The sequence below is a fragment of the Lithobates pipiens genome, unplaced genomic scaffold (genome assembly GCF_037356315.1).
Source record: "Lithobates pipiens isolate NorthernLeopardFrog02 unplaced genomic scaffold, aLitPip1_a1.2 Scaffold_16, whole genome shotgun sequence".
Lineage (NCBI taxonomy): Eukaryota > Metazoa > Chordata > Amphibia > Anura > Ranidae > Lithobates > Lithobates pipiens.
The window spans coordinates 205,450,551-205,470,793 of NW_027507748.1; the positions used below are offsets into that span (position 1 = coordinate 205,450,551).

The 20,243-nt window shown below is 42.9% G+C and overlaps 1 protein-coding gene across 4 annotated transcripts in view; it reads left to right on the plus strand.

Moving 5' to 3' along the window:
• KDM6A (lysine demethylase 6A) overlaps window positions 1-20,243 on the plus strand; it is a 224,553-nt gene that overhangs the window by 171,873 nt on the left and 32,437 nt on the right. For all 4 annotated transcript variants that reach the window (XM_077480926.1, XM_077480927.1, XM_077480928.1 and 1 more), the window contains 5 exons: window positions 3,086-3,215; window positions 10,142-10,247; window positions 10,333-10,538; window positions 15,008-15,072; window positions 17,601-17,675. In XM_077480926.1, the coding sequence (XP_077337052.1) occupies window positions 3,086-3,215; window positions 10,142-10,247; window positions 10,333-10,538; window positions 15,008-15,072; window positions 17,601-17,675 (582 nt within the window). The remainder of the gene's footprint in view (window positions 1-3,085; window positions 3,216-10,141; window positions 10,248-10,332; window positions 10,539-15,007; window positions 15,073-17,600; window positions 17,676-20,243) is intronic.

Below are 20,243 nucleotides of genomic sequence, written 5' to 3' on the forward strand. Positions count from 1 at the left end.
AGCTAGAGGACTATGGTTACTTACTATATGTGAGCCACCACCCTCATACAAAGATTAGGACCATGCAATGTCCAAAGTACTGAAAGACCATAAGGGTCCGGTGTAAAAAATGAAGGGTATATATTGAGAATATGATCTTTGAATATGGTTTATGTTACAATAAAGCATGAGCCTCAATTTCCTCATTTAACAACCCTGGGGTAAGGATATTAGGAGAATATATCCAATAGGATTCCGGCTGACATAAACATTTAAACCGCTCTGCTGCGGGCAGGCTCCCAGGGATCGCTTCGACCCACACTTTCAGACCAGCTGTGGATTGCTGGTGATTCAAGAACGGTCTTGGAACGCTGGGTTTATCACAACCTTCTTTGAAGCGTCTGTGCTCGCCAAATCGTTTGCAAAGAGTTCGGATGATTCTGCCTACATAAAATTGGCCACATGTCAGACTGTAGACAACCTATTCGCTGGAACTATTGTGGCATTCTTTTATCACATAGGTATTACCTTTTAGCAGTAAAGCTCTTTTGGCCATGCTGTACAAACGGACAGGTTAGAGGCAATTTTTTTCTGGCATGGATACATGCCTACCAAAAGAATCAGTGGGACGTAGTTACTGTTGATCTGGCAACTATTTTTGAGCTTATTGGGTGTAACTTTCCTTTTTAATATTTTTGGCTCTATGATATGACACTTTAGGTGTTTGGGTAAGATCGCCGCACAGAATTTCTGCTGCCCCCCGACTTGCGCATGCACAGCAGGGAACAGGCTTTCTGTTTCCGCTTAGTGAAGATGCCGACGACTGTACCCAAAGCCATTCGACAAATCGGCTAGAGGTGCCAACATTGCTGGATACCTGGACAGGTAAGTGTCCTTATATTAAAAGTCAGCAGCTACAGTAATTGTAACTGCTTGATTTTTTTTTTTTTTTTTTTTTTTTTTTTTTTACAGGCTGGAACTCTACTTTAAAATCCATATATTTCCCCACTGTATTTTAGTTATTTCTACCATACTGCTATTCTGATTAACCCCACGCATTTACTTGATTTCTCTTATATCTATTCACTATACCCTGTGAGCAGGCACTGCAATGTCACACATTTCATAGTCTGCCTTCTGAACTATAGAAGTGCTAAAACATTTCAGGAGATAGTATAGGAATCGGCAACAAGGTACCGTGGGATATGTAGTCCTTAGGAAATAAAAGTAAACCGCAGGAGGAGAAGCTGCAAAGCATGCAGGGAATCCAGGAAGTTGTGGAAAGATGTCCAGCAGACGGAGATTTTTGTTAAGCAAGCTTATATTGGTTTATCAAATATATCTATTGTTTGTAATACAATGCTGCTGTTGTTAAATGAAAGTGCATGCTGTGACAATAAACTTCCTTTAATCAGATATGCAACATAATTTGAGAAGCTGAAAGTGGTGGTATCTGCATTTTGCTGAGAAAAAAGTGCCTAATGCCACCGAAATCGCACACAATTTTATCGTGATTTTACTGTGCTCATGGTGTGTTTTTCATAGGTCATGTGACTCAAAAACTGCATCAAAAACTTAACCAAGTGCAGTATTGATGCATTCTTAATTTTCAATGCATTTCAGTAGTGAGGCCCGGTTTTGTTAACTGACCAAAAATGCAGCAAGCACAATAGAAGAGCAATGGACCAGTGTGAAGACATAGAATTTAACCACTTAAGGACCGCCCACCGCATAATACTGCCGCAGGGCGGCCCTATTGCGCCAAACTACATACCTGTATGTCGTTTTGTGCACGACACTGTGGGCGCGCAAGCTGCACAGTGGGGGAGCTGATACACGGGGCCGGCGGCCGCAAAGTACACCAGCGATCGCTCCTCAGAGGCAGAACGGGGATCTGCCAATGTAAACAAAGGAGATCCCCGTTCTGACAGGCGAGTACAGTGAGATCGTCTGTTCATAGTGATCAGGAACAGCAATCTGTTTTCAATCAGTCCACTACCCCCACAGTTGTTAACCCCTTCCCTACCAGTGTCTTTTATAGAGTGATCAGTGGCTATTTTAAGCACTGATCACTGTAATGTCACTGGTCCCCAAAAAGTTTCAAAAGTATCCGATATGTCCGCCGCAATGTTGCAGTTTCGCTAAAAATCGCTGATCACCGCCATTACTACTACTAAAAAAAAAAAAGCCACAAATCTATCACCTATTTTGTAGTCGCTACAACCTTTTGCGCAAACCAATCCAATTTTTTTTATTTTATTTTTTTCTATTTTTTTATTTTTTGCCAAAAATATGTAGAATAAAAATTAGCTTAAACTGATACATACATTTTGGGGTTTTACTTTTATTTTCATTGGATATGTATTATAGCAAAAAGTTAAAAATATTGTTTTTTTTTTTAATTGTCAGTTTTTTTGTTTATAACACAAAAAATAAACACACAGGTGATCAAAAAAAAAATACATTGTCAGTTAAAGCGACGCAGTACCGTATCGCAAAAAATGGCTTGTTCATTAAGGGGTCTAAATCCTTCCGGGGCTGAAGTGGTTGAAGGGATGCATTTTTCTTGACCTTTTTAATTTTCTCAATACTGACGACAAATTCATATTCATTTAAATAATATTCAAAAGTTGAATATAATATATATATATATATATATATATATATATATATATATATATATAATGAACATCATTTTAAAAACAGTTTCAATCTTTGGCCAAGTGCATCCTGCATTTTTGGTTTCGGCACCAAAATTTCCATTCGGTGCTACCTTTTTAATAAGTTTTCCAACTAATCCTTCAAACGTTTATGGTGTCCTTATTTGCATACTTACAGGCATTTTGTACAATGGTACCTGTATTGTAAATTGATTTCACGAAGCATAGCTTGGCCAGGATAGATAAGTATCTCAGTGAAAGCAAGTTTAAGCAATCATTTGTTAGAATTATTGCTTGCCTCATTTCTGGAATAGATCTCGCCATTCCATAGATATTGGTATCATCATTTGAGTCCACCTGGTAGAATAAAAGCTGATTTACAACCTTCAGAGCCAGTAAGTGTAGCGCATGTTTAATAATGTTGTGCATGTTTTTATTTTGTCTAGGAATCTTGGCAAGAATGGTCTATCAAACAGTAGCATTTTACTGGACAAGTGCCCCCCACCAAGACCACCTCCACCCCCTTATCCACCGTTACCAACAGATAAATTAAATCCACCTACGCCTAGCATTTATGTGAGTATGGAAAAACTATGCTTAAAAACATGTAGTAACACCATTTGGCTTATGGGCTGCATTTGTTTTATAGTTAGCCAGTGATGTGTGCCAGAAGTTTAAACTAAATTTGATGTTCCCTACGATAAAGTTTCTAAATGCCAGTTCTCAAGTACCCCTAACAGGTCATGTATTCAGGCTTTCCCTCAGATGAAACTGCTGTGGTCATTACAAAGGCAGTGAAACTGATCAAATCACCTGTTCAAAATAATGAAAAGCCTGAAAGCTTCATTTTGTTGGGGGTACTTGAGGACTGAGGTTAAGAAAAACTATGTATTAGACTCCCCATTGCGGGGCAACACTGCAGTGTCTGGATTAACTTCAAACTTCTGGGTAAGCATAATTAGTAACACCACCCAACAGCCATAAAGCTTCCTGGTGGGGTGCAGGTCCAAGGGTGTGCATCCCCTGAAAAAATGGAGCCCCAGTCCTTGAAGGCTTTTTAACGGAGCCCGTCGTGAAGGGTGTAGATTGGATCTGTCTGGTTTTACAACAGAATCCTTGCAGTGGGATAAGGTAAGTGGAGATTCCTAAGGAATTTTTAATTTTGTTTGGATTGTCTCCTTTAAAAGTAAATGTCATGCCTAAAGTCACCACTGGGGGCTGTTAAGAGCACGTACCTTGTCATGCTTGCCATTCCTCGCTCTGTCGCAGAAGCTGCAGGCTTCCTCCGGGCTAAGCAGTCCCAAGCCTAGGAAGTTGATGATGGAGGGAGGATTTATTTTTTTTCTAAAAACACCCTCCACCTGGCCACAGGCTCTCCCCTCTCCTGGATAGGTGGGGAAGCCAGAGAGATCGGCAGATGCCACTCTGCTCTATCACCGCCTCAGCAGTGGGTGCGATTCTGCGGTTCTCCTTATCCTCGACAACCCATACCCCCCCCCCCCCCCTCCATCCCGATCGGAGGTCTGCTCTCGCATGGGAAAACACTCTTTTCTCTTATATTCACCGACCGACACAGCTCCTTTTTGTAACAAAATGGGTTGTCAGCCCTATCACTGGAGATTACTAGGCAAGACTTCAGAACTTTTAGTTCTGCCTAGGGGCCGGTCCCTAGGCTACAACCCCACAGCCTGTTTTAGCAGAACTCAGATTTTTCTTGCTTAGTGAGGAGATAAGACCTAGGAACCCTGCGGGCCCATAGGTCCATGTTTTTTTTGGTGCAGAAGCTTGGCTTTTTGGGCAAGATGAATGATCCTGTGATCTTCTATCAACAGCCGGCTGGATGACAGGCTGGTTCACCTATCCTTGTAGTCTCCCCAGTCTGGCCATCGAGCGTGTGCAGGTCGCAGCTACGGCTCGAAAGGCCACGACATACCTCGGCTTCAGAGGTGGTCACTGAGCTTTATGCTCCAGGGCGTACATATGACCGTGCTACTGATGTCTGCGTCACAGTATGCCGAGGCCAGTAGTCTTCCCTGTACTGATCAGGAGCTAACTACTGAGGAATGTCTCCCAACTTCAGGACTGGTAAGTACAGCTCTTCCTGCCTGTAAGGGTGGAGCAGCTGGGCATTCCCTGGGAGGTCGATTCGGGGGCCCCCCTCTTTCCCCTTTCCCTAACTCCCTCCTCCCCCCCCCCCCCTCACGGGGGGCGGGGGGGTGCCTGTACACGTGCTGAGCGGTGTGTGTATGCCTGGGCTCTCACCTGGGGGTTTTAGCTGTTCTGGGTGCCTGGGTCCTGCAGCTTAGTCCCGCTGGATGCCTGTGTAAGTGCAGCACTGCCCTGCCACATGTTCTCTCTAGTCCCCCATAGCGCTGTTCGGCGGCCATTTTAAGTATGGGCAAGGGTCAGACTGGCTTCAGGCAGCCATTTTCCGGGTGATTCCCTAATGAGAACACCAACGGCCATTTTCTTGTAGCTGGACCATGTTTTTGTGCTCTAGCAGCTGCCCCTGTGCCCTCTGCTTCCTGTTTGGTTATCACAGGGAGCTAGGGAGGTTATCCTGTGTTCTAAACAAGTGTGATTGCTCGCCCACAGTTCGTATCTCTGCCTTTCAGTCTAGCTACTGCTCATCGGGTTTTTACAAAGGTCCTGGCCCCTCCTCTGGCCAGATTAAGGGCCCAAGTTATAACGATTATAGCATATCTAGACGATCTGCTCTTGATAGACCAGTGGGTAGCACTCTTAGACCAAAGTATGGTCACCATAGTCAACTATCTGGAATACCTAGGTTGGATTCTCAACCTAGAGAAATCTTCCTTAAAACCATCAAGGAGATTAGAATACTTGGGTCTGATCATAGATACAGCCCAGAAAAGGGTATTCTTGCCCCAGGCAAAGATCAGCACTATAAAGGATCTAATTCAGGTGGTCAAAGCAAAAAAGAATCCTTCTATCCAGCTTTGCGTGAGGTTGTTGGAAAAGATGGTAGCTTCATTTGAGGCTGTTCCTTATGCATGGTTTCATTCAAGACTGCTGCAAAACAATATCCTATCAGCTTGGAACAAGGTCTAAGCTCTAGATTTCCCAATGCGTCTGTCTCCAAAGGTGTGCCGGAGCCTCAGTTGGTGGTTGATAAAAAAAATCTGCAGACGGGAAAATCCTTCCTACCAGTTACCTGGAAGGTGGTAACAGAAGATGCCATCCTTTTGGTTTGGGGTGCAATCCTGGAAGAGGCACCTGTCCAAGGGAAGATGGTCCAGAACAGAAAGGACCTTGCCCATCAACATTCTAGAGATTCGGGGCAGTGTGCTTGGCCCTGAGAGCCTGGAGAATTCAGGTTGTGGAAATGTCCTGTCAGGATCCAATCCGACAATGCCATGGCAGTGGCTTAAATCATTCACCAAGGGGCACAAGAAGTTGTGCGGCCCAGAGAGGGGAATCCTATCCTAACCTGATCATAAAACGATGTACCTTAGATATCGGCAGTCTTCATTTCAGGAATAGAAAATTGGCAGGCGGACTACGTGAGCCGCCAGCAGTTGTTCCCGGGAGAATGGGCCCTTCACCCCGATATCTTCCTGGCAATATGCCAAAGATGGAGGTACCAGCCGTAGACCTGTTTGCGTGCAGGTTCAACAAGATCGACAACTTTGTGTCAAGAAAAAAGGGATCCGCTAGCATGCGGAACGTATGCCTTGGTGGTCCTGTGAATTCAGTTTTCACTGATTTATACATTCCCTCCTATTCTGCTGCCACGACTTCTTCGTAGAATCAAGCAGGAAGGGAAATGGGTGATTCTTGAGGCCTAGATCTTGGTATGCAGAGATCATAAAGATGGCAGTAGGGGACCCATGGACCCTACCACCATGTCCAGATCTACTCTCGCAAGGTCTGGTATTCCATCCTACCTTACAAACGCTAAATTTAACGGTTTGGATATTGCAACCCACATTATGAAGAAGCGTGGGCTGTCGGGTTCAGTGGTAGCTACCTTGATTAATGCAGGAAAGCCAGCCTCTAGAATCATATATTATAGAGACTGGAAGGCATATGGTTTGAATCCAGGGGTTGGCATCCCAGAAAGTATGTCATAGGGAGAATCCTTGACTTTCTGCAAATGAGGTTAGATGAAGCTGGCCTTGACTACTATCAAAGGCCAGATCTCGGCCTTCTCAGTATTTCAACGACCGCTTGCTTCCCTTTCTTTTGGCATTCTTAGCTTTATACAGGGGGTAACGCAGCTTAATCCACCGGTTAGGTCACCCCTGAACCCTTGGGACTTGAATTTAGTTCTGTCTGCATTGCAGAAACAGCCTTTAGAGCGGATACGACATATTCCCTTTGTCCTTTTGACAAGGAAACTAGTTTTTCTGGTAGCAATATCTTTTGCAAGATGGGTTGACTGCTCTTTCTTGCAAAGAGCCATATTTAATTATTCACAAGGATAGGGTGGTATTGTGTCCTCAGCCTAACTTTCTACCGAAGGTAGTGTCAGGTTTTCATCTAAACTAGGATATCGTTCTACCTTTGTTTTTTCCAGAACCCTGTTCTATGGAAGAAAAGTTGCTACATTCTCTTGATGTAATGAGAGCAGTCACTCTACTTGAAGGCGACTGCTCTAATTAAAAAAACTGAAGTTTTGTTTGTGTTGCCTGAAGGTCCTAAAAAAAAGGACAGGCAGCATTGAAATCTACTATTTCTAAGTGGATTCAGCAAGTAATTGTTCAAGATTATGGTTTGAAAAGGAAGATTCCACCTTTTCAAATCAAAGTGCACGCCACCAGGGCTGTTAGTGCTTTGTGGGCAGTGCATCACCAAGCCTCCATGGCTCAAATCTGCAAGGCCACAACTTGGTCTTCAGTCCATACATTAACCAGATTCTATCAGGTGGATGTAAAAAGGCATAAGGAAATTGCCTTTCGGCACAGTTTGCTGTAGGCAGCAGTGAAGGTCCTCTGGTCTCATGGTGCCCTACTTTTGTTGTCTCCCTCCCCTCAGCATTGCTCTCGGACATTCCACATAGTAACTACTAAGGATCTGTGTTCCATGATGTACGATAAAGAAAATAGGAGTTTTATAACTTACCTGTAAAATCCTTTTCTTGGAGTACATCATGGGACACAGAGGTCCCTCCCCTCTTGTGATGCACGTATATTGCTTTGCTACAAAAACGGAGGTACACTCAGTAATGGGAGGGGTTATATAGGGAGTGAACGTCCTGTCTTAGGGTGTGGACTATATCGGTGGTCTCCAACCTTTTTGGCTCCGGGGGCCTGCTGCATGGAAGAAAATTGTCACAAGGACCGGGGGGTGGCGAACACACGCATGGGGTGGGTGGTAAGTGAATTTCGCAGGCAATTTATTGGGGCAACAGCTGGTCTTCTGCTGTTGGTACTTCAATCATACGGAACCATGGTTGGTATGGTGTCAGATTGACTGAAGCGCATTATTTCTTATATTACATCGTAATATAAAAGAAATGGTTCAACGCACCATAATGCAGAATCAGTGGGCGCCCTGAGTGTCACTTTCCATGTCGCCTGCCACCTGATGAGGAATGCCACTTGCCACGCTTGCCTGCCACCAGATGAGGAATGCCACGCTGCCTGCCAACAAATGAGGAATGCCACTTGCCACGCCACCTGCCACCAGTTGAGGAATGCCAATTGCCACGCTGCCTGCCACCAAATGAGGAATGCCACTTGCCACATCACCTGCCTGTGCCACCAGATGAGCATTGTCACTGCATTGGTGACACTGGTTCATCTCTCTGCTCCCCGCCGCACCTCTGACATTCTGTATGCTGTGAGGACGGAAGAGCGGTGATGCTAGGCGACCAGGGAGAGACGTCATCTCTTTTCTCGCCAGCTCGCTTTCCTCTCTGATCCACCGATGCCAATGTAATGCCGCCCGCCACAGCCCGGCTGCAAAGACGCTATGGCCCAGTAGTGGGCCGTGGCCTGGGGGTTGACGACACCTGGACTATATAACCCACATAGAAATTTCTATGTCTGTGTGTCCCGTGATGTACTCAAAAGGATTTTTACAGGTAAGCTGTTATAAAACTCCTATTTTTGCATGATTTGGATAAAAGGCTCAATTTGTTCACACCTATTATTGGTGGTCCTTGGAGCTATAGTTAAAGGCTCTTGTAAAAGAATTGTTTTGTAATGGAGAAGGTAATTGCCGGCAATTGTTTTTTGTTGCTTTCTAACACCTTGATAAATACCAGCTCAGATTGAAACTGTTAGCCTATACACTTAAACCTGGTGTTCACCCTTAACATAGTCACTGTCCCACTATTTAAAAAATAAAAAATGCCCCTCGCCCCCACAATTCTGTCGACCATAAATTAAGTAAAACCTGTACTGAGAAATGTGCAGGATGCCATTGTTGAAATAACTCCAGATGTGGACTTTGTTCCATGTCTTAACTGCAAACCACTGTAGACATTCGATCTAGAGGACATTTAGGCTAGTGGACAACCATGATAATGGTATTTTTAGGATAGCTTGGATGTTTCCTCCATAGAGGTTTCTTTTAGGGGGGGGGGGGGTGTTAATGTAAATGGAATTGTTTGCTTCTGAGCTGCTTTTCTTGCTTTTCATGCAAGTTGATATGAATCCTAAAGTAACTTAACAGGTTGAAGTATTTGCTTTTGATTCTGAGTATTAACCCCATCTACAGAGGCCCTAAGTGGGTTGTCCATTTTATTTTAGCCCTCGTTCACATTGAAGCCATGTGGCCACATTGAAGGCACCGATTGGCAAAAGTAGCTCCTGCCACTACTTTTGCCGATTTTGAGTGCAACTTCAATAGAAATCTGTGCATGAAGCCACACAGATGTCTTTCAAGTCACATGGACATGTGGCTTTGAAATCGTGCGGCTTCAGATGAAGTCGCACGATTTCAAAGCAGAGTTTAGTGTGATTGAGGCCTCAATCCTGGACTCTGACTTCTCCTTCAGCTCCCACATCCAATCAACTGGGTACATCTTGCCACTTTAACCTCTTCAACATTTCCAGAACTTGCTCCTTCCTAACGACATGACTAAACAATTTTATTCACTCCTTGGTGATTTCCCACCTTGACTACTGCAACTCTCTCCTCACTGGCCTACCCCTACACAAGATATCCCCCCTTCAGTCTATTATTAATGCTGCTGCTAGACTAATACTCTCTCTGCCAATCCCTTTTACTGGCTTCCCCTACCCCATCATATTCTAAAATTCAAAATTCTAACCACAACATACAAAGCCATCCACAACATCACTCCCAGCTACATCACCAACCTCATCTGTAGATATTGTCTCCCTGCTCCTCCCTTGTTACCTCCTTCCATGCTCGCCTTTAGATTGTAGGCTTCAGAAGCGGGGCCCTCCTATTCCTACTGTATTGTTGTACTGTCTCCCCCACCCCACTTTGTAAAGCACTGCACAAACGGTTGCCGCTATACAAATCCCTGTGTAATAATAATTTCATGTTTTCTGTGTTTCCTACAGTTGGAGAATAAGCGAGATGCTTTCTTTCCACCTCTGCATCAGTTCTGCACAAGTCCAAACAATCCTGTCACTGTTATCCGTGGCCTTGCTGGAGCACTTAAACTAGGTTTGTTTGTCTTGTAAGTACATTCAAAAGGCAATTTGTTTTTTATTGCCTGTAGTTAAAATATGTTTTACTCTTGTATTGATAGATCTTGGATTATTCTCTACTAAAACACTGGTTGAAGCAAATACAGAGCATATAGTTGAAGTGAGGACACAATTATTACAGCCTTCAGATGAAAACTGGGACCCCACTGGAACAAAGAAAATTTGGCGTTGTGAGAGTAGTCGCTCACATACTACCATTGCAAAATATGCACAGTACCAGGCTGCTTCATTCCAGGAGTCATTAAGGGTTAGTAACAATTTCTTGCTTTGTATTTGGAGAAAACAATACTATTGCTTAAAGTCCACTTTTTGCAAAAAAATTTCATAAATGCACACATATTTTCAGTAAAAAAAAGTACATTCAAAGGATACTTGGGGCAGACAGTTACTGAGCTGCAGGAAGGGTTAGTGAAATAAGAGGGTTCTAATTAGCACGGTCAGAGTTTGAGAACCACCAGCCATCTGCTATGGTGGCAGACAGATCTCTGTGAATAAATGACACACACTATTTTTATTCTATAAAATGTGAGAGCGGCTTAAGGGAGAAAAACCTCACCCATTGTTACAGAAAAGGTGAACTTCGCTTAGAGTTTTTTGGAAATTGTGGGTGCCAGGCTCCTGCAAAACTCTTCCATCCTGCTCGATGTCCATGCATAGGTACCGACTTTCAGTTGGTCAGCCATAGGAAGTGTCAGTTGACTACGAGTGTGGTGATTACTGCACTCGTGTTCCCTGAAGAACAATAAATCTATTGTGGTAGAAGACAAGGATTGCAGTTTATTCACATATCTGTGAATGAATTATGTGGCTGTGCAGGTGGAGCCTTGCATAGCCCTGAAAATGTAAAAAGTGCCAGTGGCACGGGTTCCCATTAGCACGGTTATCAAATACAGGTATAACAATGTCAAAGGTTGGTTTGACCCTTAAAGTGGAACCGAAAGCTCAAAGTGAAAAAATGATTTTATTGGGGATATTTCAAAATGTTAGTGGTTGTAAAGGTAAAAGACCAAATAACCCCCCCCCCTTATATTACGGACCTGGAGCTGATCTCAAACCCGCACTGTGCACTCTGCAGCAGCCCTTCTCCTCTCTCGGCTCTCATAGGCTTGGCTTAGAGCAGCCGCAGTCATTGGATTCTGCTGCTGTCAGTCAAAATGAGCAGGGGGAGGAGCCAAGAGCGCCAGCAGGAGCACACAAAAAAGAGGAGGATCGGGGCTGCTCTGTGCAAAACCATTGCACAGTGCAGGTAAATATATTGACCATATAATATCTTTTTAATTCTGCCTAAGCAGTACCATGAAAAATGTAACCTTTTGTCATAAATTCTTTCAAAAAATAGCAGTGAGTCTCCTTATATGTGAGGGTGCCATAGTACTCCTGTGCCTACAGCCTCGTAGCTATATCTGCAGTGTGAAAGCTAAGCCACTGTTGCCTCTTAGCTAATCTCAGCAGATTAGAAGTAGGATTTGTCAATGTCCCTGTTGTGCTGCTCACTCTTCTTTCTCGAGGCTCTGACATGAAGAAGCAAAGCCCTGCCTCTATTATGATTGCCTCCACACCTATACAGTGCAGAACTAGACATTACAAGTCGGTAATGGGGAAGGATCAGCTGCAGGTGACTACACAGGTTACTAATCCTGTGACATTTGCCTATGTGCACATCTTCGAGTTTAGAGAGTTTCACAGGATAACGTTTTGTTTTTCATACATCATGGTACACAGAGTCAGGCTAATATTAATTACCTGCTTGGTTATACTTCATTAGGTGAATTGACACTGGTAGACCAAAGGTCTTCGGACAGGAAGTAATCCCCTATATAACCCCTCCCATACAGGAAGCACTTGCGTTTTTTACCATTGTCTGCAAGGTGGAAATCACAGGCTTGTTTGAGCTCTCTGAGCTCCAGGTCTCTAGTCCCATGAACGGTTCCAAAAATGAATTGGGGTTGATCGGATACAGTAGTCTCTGGGCGCTGGACACTACAGCGCTAAGACATTTCCTGCAGGGTGCTGTACAGGTCCAAGGGAGTGGACCCTAAACCTGAAAGGGTACCCTGTCCTTGAAAGTCCAAGTGACAGGAACCTGCCGTGAAGGATGAAGATTGGGCCCTTAGCTTCCAAGTGGCCCTGTGCCTGGATGGGTAATTGAAACCCCTTTATTTTATTGTGGGTTGTCCCAGTGATTGTAACAATCAGTCAAGCTAGCTAAAGGCTGGACATCTGTGGGGTGACGATATGGGGGAGTTCTGGGCTAGCTGTGGGTGTTTGCAAAGTGTACCTTCTTTGCTTGTGTCTAGCTGGCTTTTTTTTTTTCCAGACTTTTATCGCTTAAGAACTGGTCAGCTAAGTCTCCTTGTAAAAAGTTATTGGCAGATTTCCTGTTTTAGGGGGCATGTTTATTCGGTGATCACTTAGACAAATCCTAAAGATTTCCGGAGGGAAGAGTTCTCTACGTCCCTTGTTTAAAAACCCAGGGACTGCTTCCTCAAATGTCTCCATGTCAGGGCGGTTCCGCCACCAACAGGGCGCTAGGGCCAAGGGCAAGCCGCAAGCCCAGTGCCAAAAAAAGCCCTGGGTCCAAAATTCTTCTAAAACAGCATCAAGCTCTCCTTTTGAGGAGAGGTCCCCACTCCATCGGGTGGGGGAAGGTTTCTGCCATTTGCGGATATTTGGAAAACATCAATTCAGGACGAATGGATCACCTCAATTATATCTTGCGGTTACAAGCTGGAGTTACGGGGTGGGGGTGTAGAGGGGGTGCCCCATCAAAGGTTCTAAGATCCAGCATTCCCTCGGATCCTCCAAAAATAAACTTATTGCTTCAGGCACTACATCATCTAGTGCATCAAGGAGTGATTGTAGAGGTTCCGGTACCGGAAAAGTACACAGGGTTTTACTCAAACCTGACTACGGTTCAGAAACAAAACAGGGACACAAGGCCTGTTCTGGGCGTAAGGTCCCTGAACAATTACCTATTGATACAATCCTTTTGGATGGAGTCTGTCCACTTAGTAGTAACCTTGATCCAGAGGGGGGACTTTTTAGGCTCCAACGATATAAACGAGTACTTAAATGTACCTATCTTTCAACCTCTTCAGAGGTTCCTTCGGTTTGCAATAGAGGAACGTCCTTTTCAGTTTGTGGCTCTACAGTTTGAGCTTGGTACAGCTCCCCGGTGTTCACAAAGGTCCTAGCACCAGTACTGAGTTTAAGGGCCCAAGGGATCCCTATGCTTGGTTATCTGGATGACCACCTGCTCAGAAATCACTCAGTACAGGCTCTAGAACAGAGCATAATATACACAGTGAGGTATTTGAAAAGTCAGCCTTGAGACCAAGTATTCTTGCCCCCTGTAAGGCTCTGTGCCCTGAAGGATCAGGTGTGTCAGATAAGGGCCGCCAGACAACCCTCCATTCGGCACTGTACAAGTCTTCTAGGGAGGATGGTATCCTCCTCCAAGGCAGTGCCCTATGCCCAGTTCCATTCCAGGCCTTTACAACAAGACATCTTGTTAGCTTGGAACAGAAGAAAAGCCCTGGATTATCCAATGTGCTTATCTCCTCAGGCATGTTTAAGCATAAACTGGTGATTGCAGGATCAGATTCTGCGAAAGGGAAAATCCTTTCTCCTGGTAACTTGGAGTACTGACGACAGATGCCAGTCTCTCAGGCTGGGGAACGACCCTAGACGGGCTCACAGCCCAGAGGAAATGGTCAGGGAAAGAGCAGACCCTGCCTATCAACGTCCTAGAATTACGGGCAGTACGTCTAGCACTACGATCCTGGACAGTGTAGCTTCAGGACTGCCCTATCAGGGTTCAGTCTGACAATGCCATGGCAGTGGCCTATATAAACCACCAAGGTTGTACCAGGAGTCGTTCAGCTCTGAAGCAGGTGAACTACATATTAGCCTGGGCCGAGGGATTTGTGCCAATAATATCAGCAGTCCATATCCTGGGAGTAGAGAACTGGAAGGCAGATTATCTCAGCCGCCAGCAGATCTGCCTTGGGCAGAACGACGCTTTAAGAAAATCCCACGGACCGAGTGGAGGAGGAAAGAAGAAAGTTGGCAGCACATAAAGATTGATTTTTGTAAAGCTGCATAATCTGAAGGATTTTGAGAACAGTATTTAACTTGAAGGAACAGTGCCGTCAAATCAAAAAAGCCATTGGTACAATCATAAGTGGAACTTTCTAGAAACTAGAGAGGTCTACCAATTGTCAGCAAAAGGATATTGGGTGTTTTTTGACCACACAACATCTAAACCCATACTAATAAGTTGAGAACACACTTCATGGGGGAATCGGCACATGTATGTTGGATTTTGATGGATTTTTTTTTTTTTGACAAAGGAGGACACTGGTTATAATTAGAAATAAAACAAAATCAATGTTTGAGTTTATTGATGTGGATTTTATTTGAATATATATATATATATATATATATATATATATATATATATATATATATATATTTAATCCTGAGAGCCTTTTCACATTTTATTTTATTTACATTCATTTCAGTTGGCTGTACGTATTGGTTATTGAAAAGGAGAAAATATATATTTTTCAAAATGACTTTTATGCATTATTTTAATTGGAATACATGTATGATGCAAATTCAATTTGGATTAAATGCTCTTAAAATATGCATTCACAACTTTGATAGCATGTTTGTACAATTAAACGCTTTTGTGTTTTCTATGCTTTTCTCAAGGAGGAGAATGAGAAAAAAAGCCACCACAAAGATCACTCAGACAGTGAATCCACATCCTCAGACAAGTGAGTAGAAATCTATATTGATTTCCTAATTAACCACTTAAATATTGAAGAGATTTTTTTTCTTAGTTTCTGTTAAACTTTGCATATACACAAATTTTAATATACACATTATGTAGTCTGTAAAAGTTATAGCATCTACAAACTTTGGCACATCTATCTGAAAATCAATTCTGATGTACTGACTAACTTCTTGAGGCCCCAAATGACCTTTTTTTGGAAAGTAGACAGTCTGAGGTGTTTAGTGAGAAGAAACGTGCTTTTGTTTTTTTGTCACTTTTTTTGGAAAATAACGTTTTTTTTTTTTTTTTTTACATACTGTCACCAGTGCAGTACATCATCATTATTATATAACTGGTGTGGCGATGACCAGGGACTCTAACAGTATGTGAAAAAAGAAAAAAAATAATTTTTTTAAATTTTTTTTAAATTTTTCTGTACCGCTCTGGGAAGTTGCTTAGGGTTTGTTGTTTTTACACACTGTACATATAGCAGTGACACTTTTTTTTTTTTCTGAATGACAGTGTGTAGACACTGTCTATTGTGATTAGCTGTGATTGGTCACAGCTATTCATATGGTACAAACAGGCTGTGATTGGTCACAGTGATCACACAGTACAGACAGGACCAATCACAGCTAGTAACACAATTTCTAACAATGAATGGCATAAAAGGAAGCTATTCATTGTTTACACCGTTCATGTGATCCGCTGTGTTTGGTCACAGCGATCACGACACTGGCAGCAGGCCGGTATAGTAATCAGTTATCCACCATGTCCGGTGGATGCAGCAGGCGATTGCTCTGCTGGGTGTGTTCCCGGAAAGGACGTTCTACCATAACAATGGGGTTCCCGTCTGTCTATCATTTTACAGTTACATGGGCGGGAATCAGTTAAAGGTATCCTTTGCCATTGTGATTGATCTTGCAAAGTTTAATTTTGTCAGCCCGTCACCTGATTCTCTGCATTATGTAGCACTGTCAATTTTGTTTTCAGGGCAGTTAAGTGGAGATTTTAACTAATTAACGTTTTTGTGTCCCATCATTTACCATCATTTGAGATCTTCTGTTAATCATTTGTAGCCCAATCAGCACAAATTGGGCTACCCTGTTGCCAGAACTTGAAAAGTAATGCAGTGATTTCATAAACCAGGGGAATTTGTAATATTAAAGTGGATGTAAAACCACTCTCATCCTTTCTAAACTACTGCCATAGTGGTTATCTATAAGGATATACATGCCTCCTGCATGTACCCTTACCTGTCAAATGTCTCCCCTCTGTCTGAGACCTGAAAAACTGCAGATTCTGTGGGTGGGTCTGTTGTCCACAGCTCAGTGGGTGGAGTCATGTCAGTAGACTCCCTGCCCCTGTCTACACTTCCCTTGTCAAGATGCATTTTCTCCTGTGTATTTCTTACATTGAACTAATGTTGGTTTTGTGGATTATACCCCATAATCACCAACATCCAGAAGAAAGGAGGGGGGGATGGGAAGTAGACAGAATGACTTTATCACACTTGTGCATGAGATATGTAAATCACTTGTCAGTAGGGATGAGCTCCGGGGTGTTCGCATGGTCCACGCGCTGAGCACACCAGGAAGTCGGCGCTGCGCTAATCACAGGCAATGAGACATTGCCCGATCTCTGCTGCCTGTGATTAGCGCATCACCGACTTCCTGGCGGACTCATCGCGTGGACAATGCGAACACGCCTGAGCTCATCCCTACTTGTCACTCACAGCAAGGGGTGAAAACAGACGTCTATTTCTCTGACCCCCTTTTTCTCACTGAAAAAAAAGGGGATTGCTCAGAGCTGTATTAACTTTTTGTGGCAAGACTGGGCACAGGTTACATGAAATCCTATACTGTACAAGGTACAAGCCTTTAAAAAAAAAAAAAAAAAGTTTACATCTACTTTAAAGGTCGGCTGCCAGTATAATAGTGTGTACTAGAATAGATTCAGGTCATGACACACTTTAACCTTAAATATTTGTCTAATGTATTGATCACTTAAAATATGACCGATATCTTTTAGTATATTATAAAGCAGAAAAAGTTTCTTTTTTTTTTTTTTGTGTCCACCATTGTGATGTTTTTGTCTTTGTCTAAAGCCTGAGTTTAAAGTTGAAAAAAATCAAAAGATTAGCAATGAAAAGCAATCTATGACTGGAGGAGGCATACATTTAATTCATCTGCCCATCTTCCATTCATAAAGCGAGCACTTTTCACTCACGGAAGTAGTATTACAACTTCTATGAATACATGTAAGGGGAGGTTGGTGGAAAGGACAGGCATATTCGGTACTCTGAATGCTTATGGCATATTTTCGGCTATATTCACCCCGCAGCCCTGGAAGATCACCGCTAAGGGGGAGGTGTGGAGGGCAGAGTACTTGGATTTCAGCTGCATCAGGGACACTTTTCATTGAAAATTGTATTGAGTACTGTCCCTTGTGCTGATTTTTTATTTATTTTTTTATCTTAACTATTCCAAATGTGATTTCATTAATGCAGTCTGCTCTTTTCTTTTTTAGCCCTGGTAGGAAGAGAAGAGGCCCTTTTAAAACCATTAAATTTGGGACCAACATTGACTTGTCTGATGATAGAAAGTATGTATGTTGCTGTTTAAATGTATATTTTATGTGCTGTTTAAAACAATTATGTATTGCGCTTTGAGGAGGTTGTTTTTTGTAATAATTACCTCGAAATGTCAGGACTAGGAACCTGAGAGGATGGAAATAATGTTTTTGAAGGCACAGGCTCTTGAAGTTGTTGGGGGGGGGGGGGGGGGGGTTCAGATGCTGTCATGATAGGAGCATTCCAATTAAAGAATGTTTTGTTTTTAAACATGAACAATCGTTCATGTTTTGGGTCGGTGGTAGAAAAGCAAGCATAAGGCTTTTATTGTCTTTACAGATTATTTTTAAGCTAGAATAGTGCCTCAGAGACAATCTGGTCATAAGGAAAATTGCTAGGATGTGTTGTTGTTTTTTTAGCAGAAGAAACTTTACATATTTATGCAAAAAAAAAAAAAATTCCCATCTCACCTAGAAAATGTTTTTTATATTGGTGACTATAGCCTTATTTCCAATGACCGGGACAATGTAACGATTGCCCGTATGCACAGAGGTTTCATCTGTATTGGCCAATAAGTGGCAGAAAAGTGAAGCCAGAAACCCAGAAAAGATGTTTCTGGCAAACAGATCAAATAGGACCACTCTCATCCCTGGACTAAAAGAAAAACTTCAGAAGAAAGCTTTAAATATAAACCCCTGCAAGCATCTGTATACAGTCTTAAATCCTGCCATGCAGAGAATTGCAGGGGCCAATAATACAGTTTTACAATATCTTACGGAATTTGTTAAACTAATACATTACCTTTTGTGGTGCTCTTTGCTCAGTCCAGCTTACAGAAGTAAATGGCAATCATGAGAATTCACACATGACATGCTGATCAACTGAAATTACTGGTGTTTACTGGGTTACAGTGCTGTGAAAACACTTTTTTTTTTGGCATATTTGTGATCATTCAGATCTTCAAACTATTTTTAATATTCTGCAAAAATAACCTGAGTAAATGCAAAATGCAGTTTATAAATGTTTTTATTTAATAAAGGAAAAAACTCTTCAAATCTGGTTAGTCCTATGTGAACAACTAATTGCCCCATAAACCCAAGCGCGTAAATGGAAGAAGTTTGGAACCATCAGAACTCTTTCTAGAATGGGCCACCAGGCCAAAGTTATGGATCAAAGGAGAAGGACCTTGGTCACCTCTCTAAGAACTCAGTGGTCACTCTGACAGAGCTCCAACATTTCTCTGTGGAGAGAAGGAACCTTCCAGAAGAACCATCTCTGCAGCACTCCACCAATCAGGCCTGTATGGTAGAGTGACCAGACAGAAGCCACTCCTATAAGGCACATGGCAGCCGGCCTGGAGTAGGCCAAAAGGCACCTGAAGAAATCTGACCATGAGAAACAAAATTCTCTGGTCTGATGAAACAAAGCTTGAACTCTTAAGCCTGAATAGCAAGCATATTGTGTGCAGGAAACCAGGCACCTCTCATCATCTGGCCTATACCATCCCTACAGTGAAGCATGGTGATGGCAGCATCATGCTGTGGGGATGTTTTTTAGTGGCAGGAACTGGGAGACTAGTCAGGATCAAGGAACCTCAGCCTGGGGCAAAAGGTTCATCTTCCAACAGGACAATGACTCTAAGCACAGAGCAAAGATAACAAAGGAGTCAAGTCTTTGAATGCAATGCCAAGCTGCAGTTTCCAAAGTGATCAAAGTCCTTTCTTGTATTGAGAGGTATGGACTCTTATTTTGCCCCTGTACAAATCATTAGTAAGACCTTATCTGGAATATGTAGTTCCATTTTGGACACCAGTTCTCAAAAGGATATCTGGGAACTGTAGAGTGTGCAGAGAAGGGCAACACAACTAAGAGGCATGGAGGAACTTCGCTACGAGGAAAGATTAGAGGAACCAAATTCACTCTTGTGAAGAGGAGCTTAAGGAGGATATGATTAACATGTAAAAAATACATAAGTGGTCCATATAGAGAACTTGGTGTTATTCACTTTAAGGTCATCAGACGACAAGGGGTCACTCTTTACGTCTAGAGGAAAAAAGATTTAATCTCCAAATACAGAAAGGTTTCTTCACAGTAAGAGATGTGAAAATGTGGAATAGACTCCCTCCGGAGGTAGTTCTGGCCAGCAGAGTAGATTAAGGAAAAAAATCCAGGCCTTTTATAAAGCAATGTACATACTATAACTGGGTACTGACTTTTATAGGTAAAGTTTATCCAGAGAAAATCAGATTCCTTCACTGGTGCCAACGGTGCTTCAACAAAGTATTGAGCAAAGAATGTGAATACGTCTCGGGGAACTTCACAGGGCTGTTTGTCAGCTGTGGATTGTAAATCCCTCCTGACCTCCCAGCAGCAGCGTGTGTAAATGCCTGTAGTGCAGCGGATTAGTTCACTTTTTAAGGGAGTGAGGTTGGTTTTTAATTCAAAGCAGAGTTCTAGTCAATTTTGTGTTTGTTAAAAGTCAGCAGCTACAAAAAAGTATCTTCTCACTTTTAATAGACACTCACCTGTACCACAATCCAGCAATGTGGCCACCCAAACCCTCCCTTCTCTCCCCTGCCTGTCCATGGAGCTTGCAATAC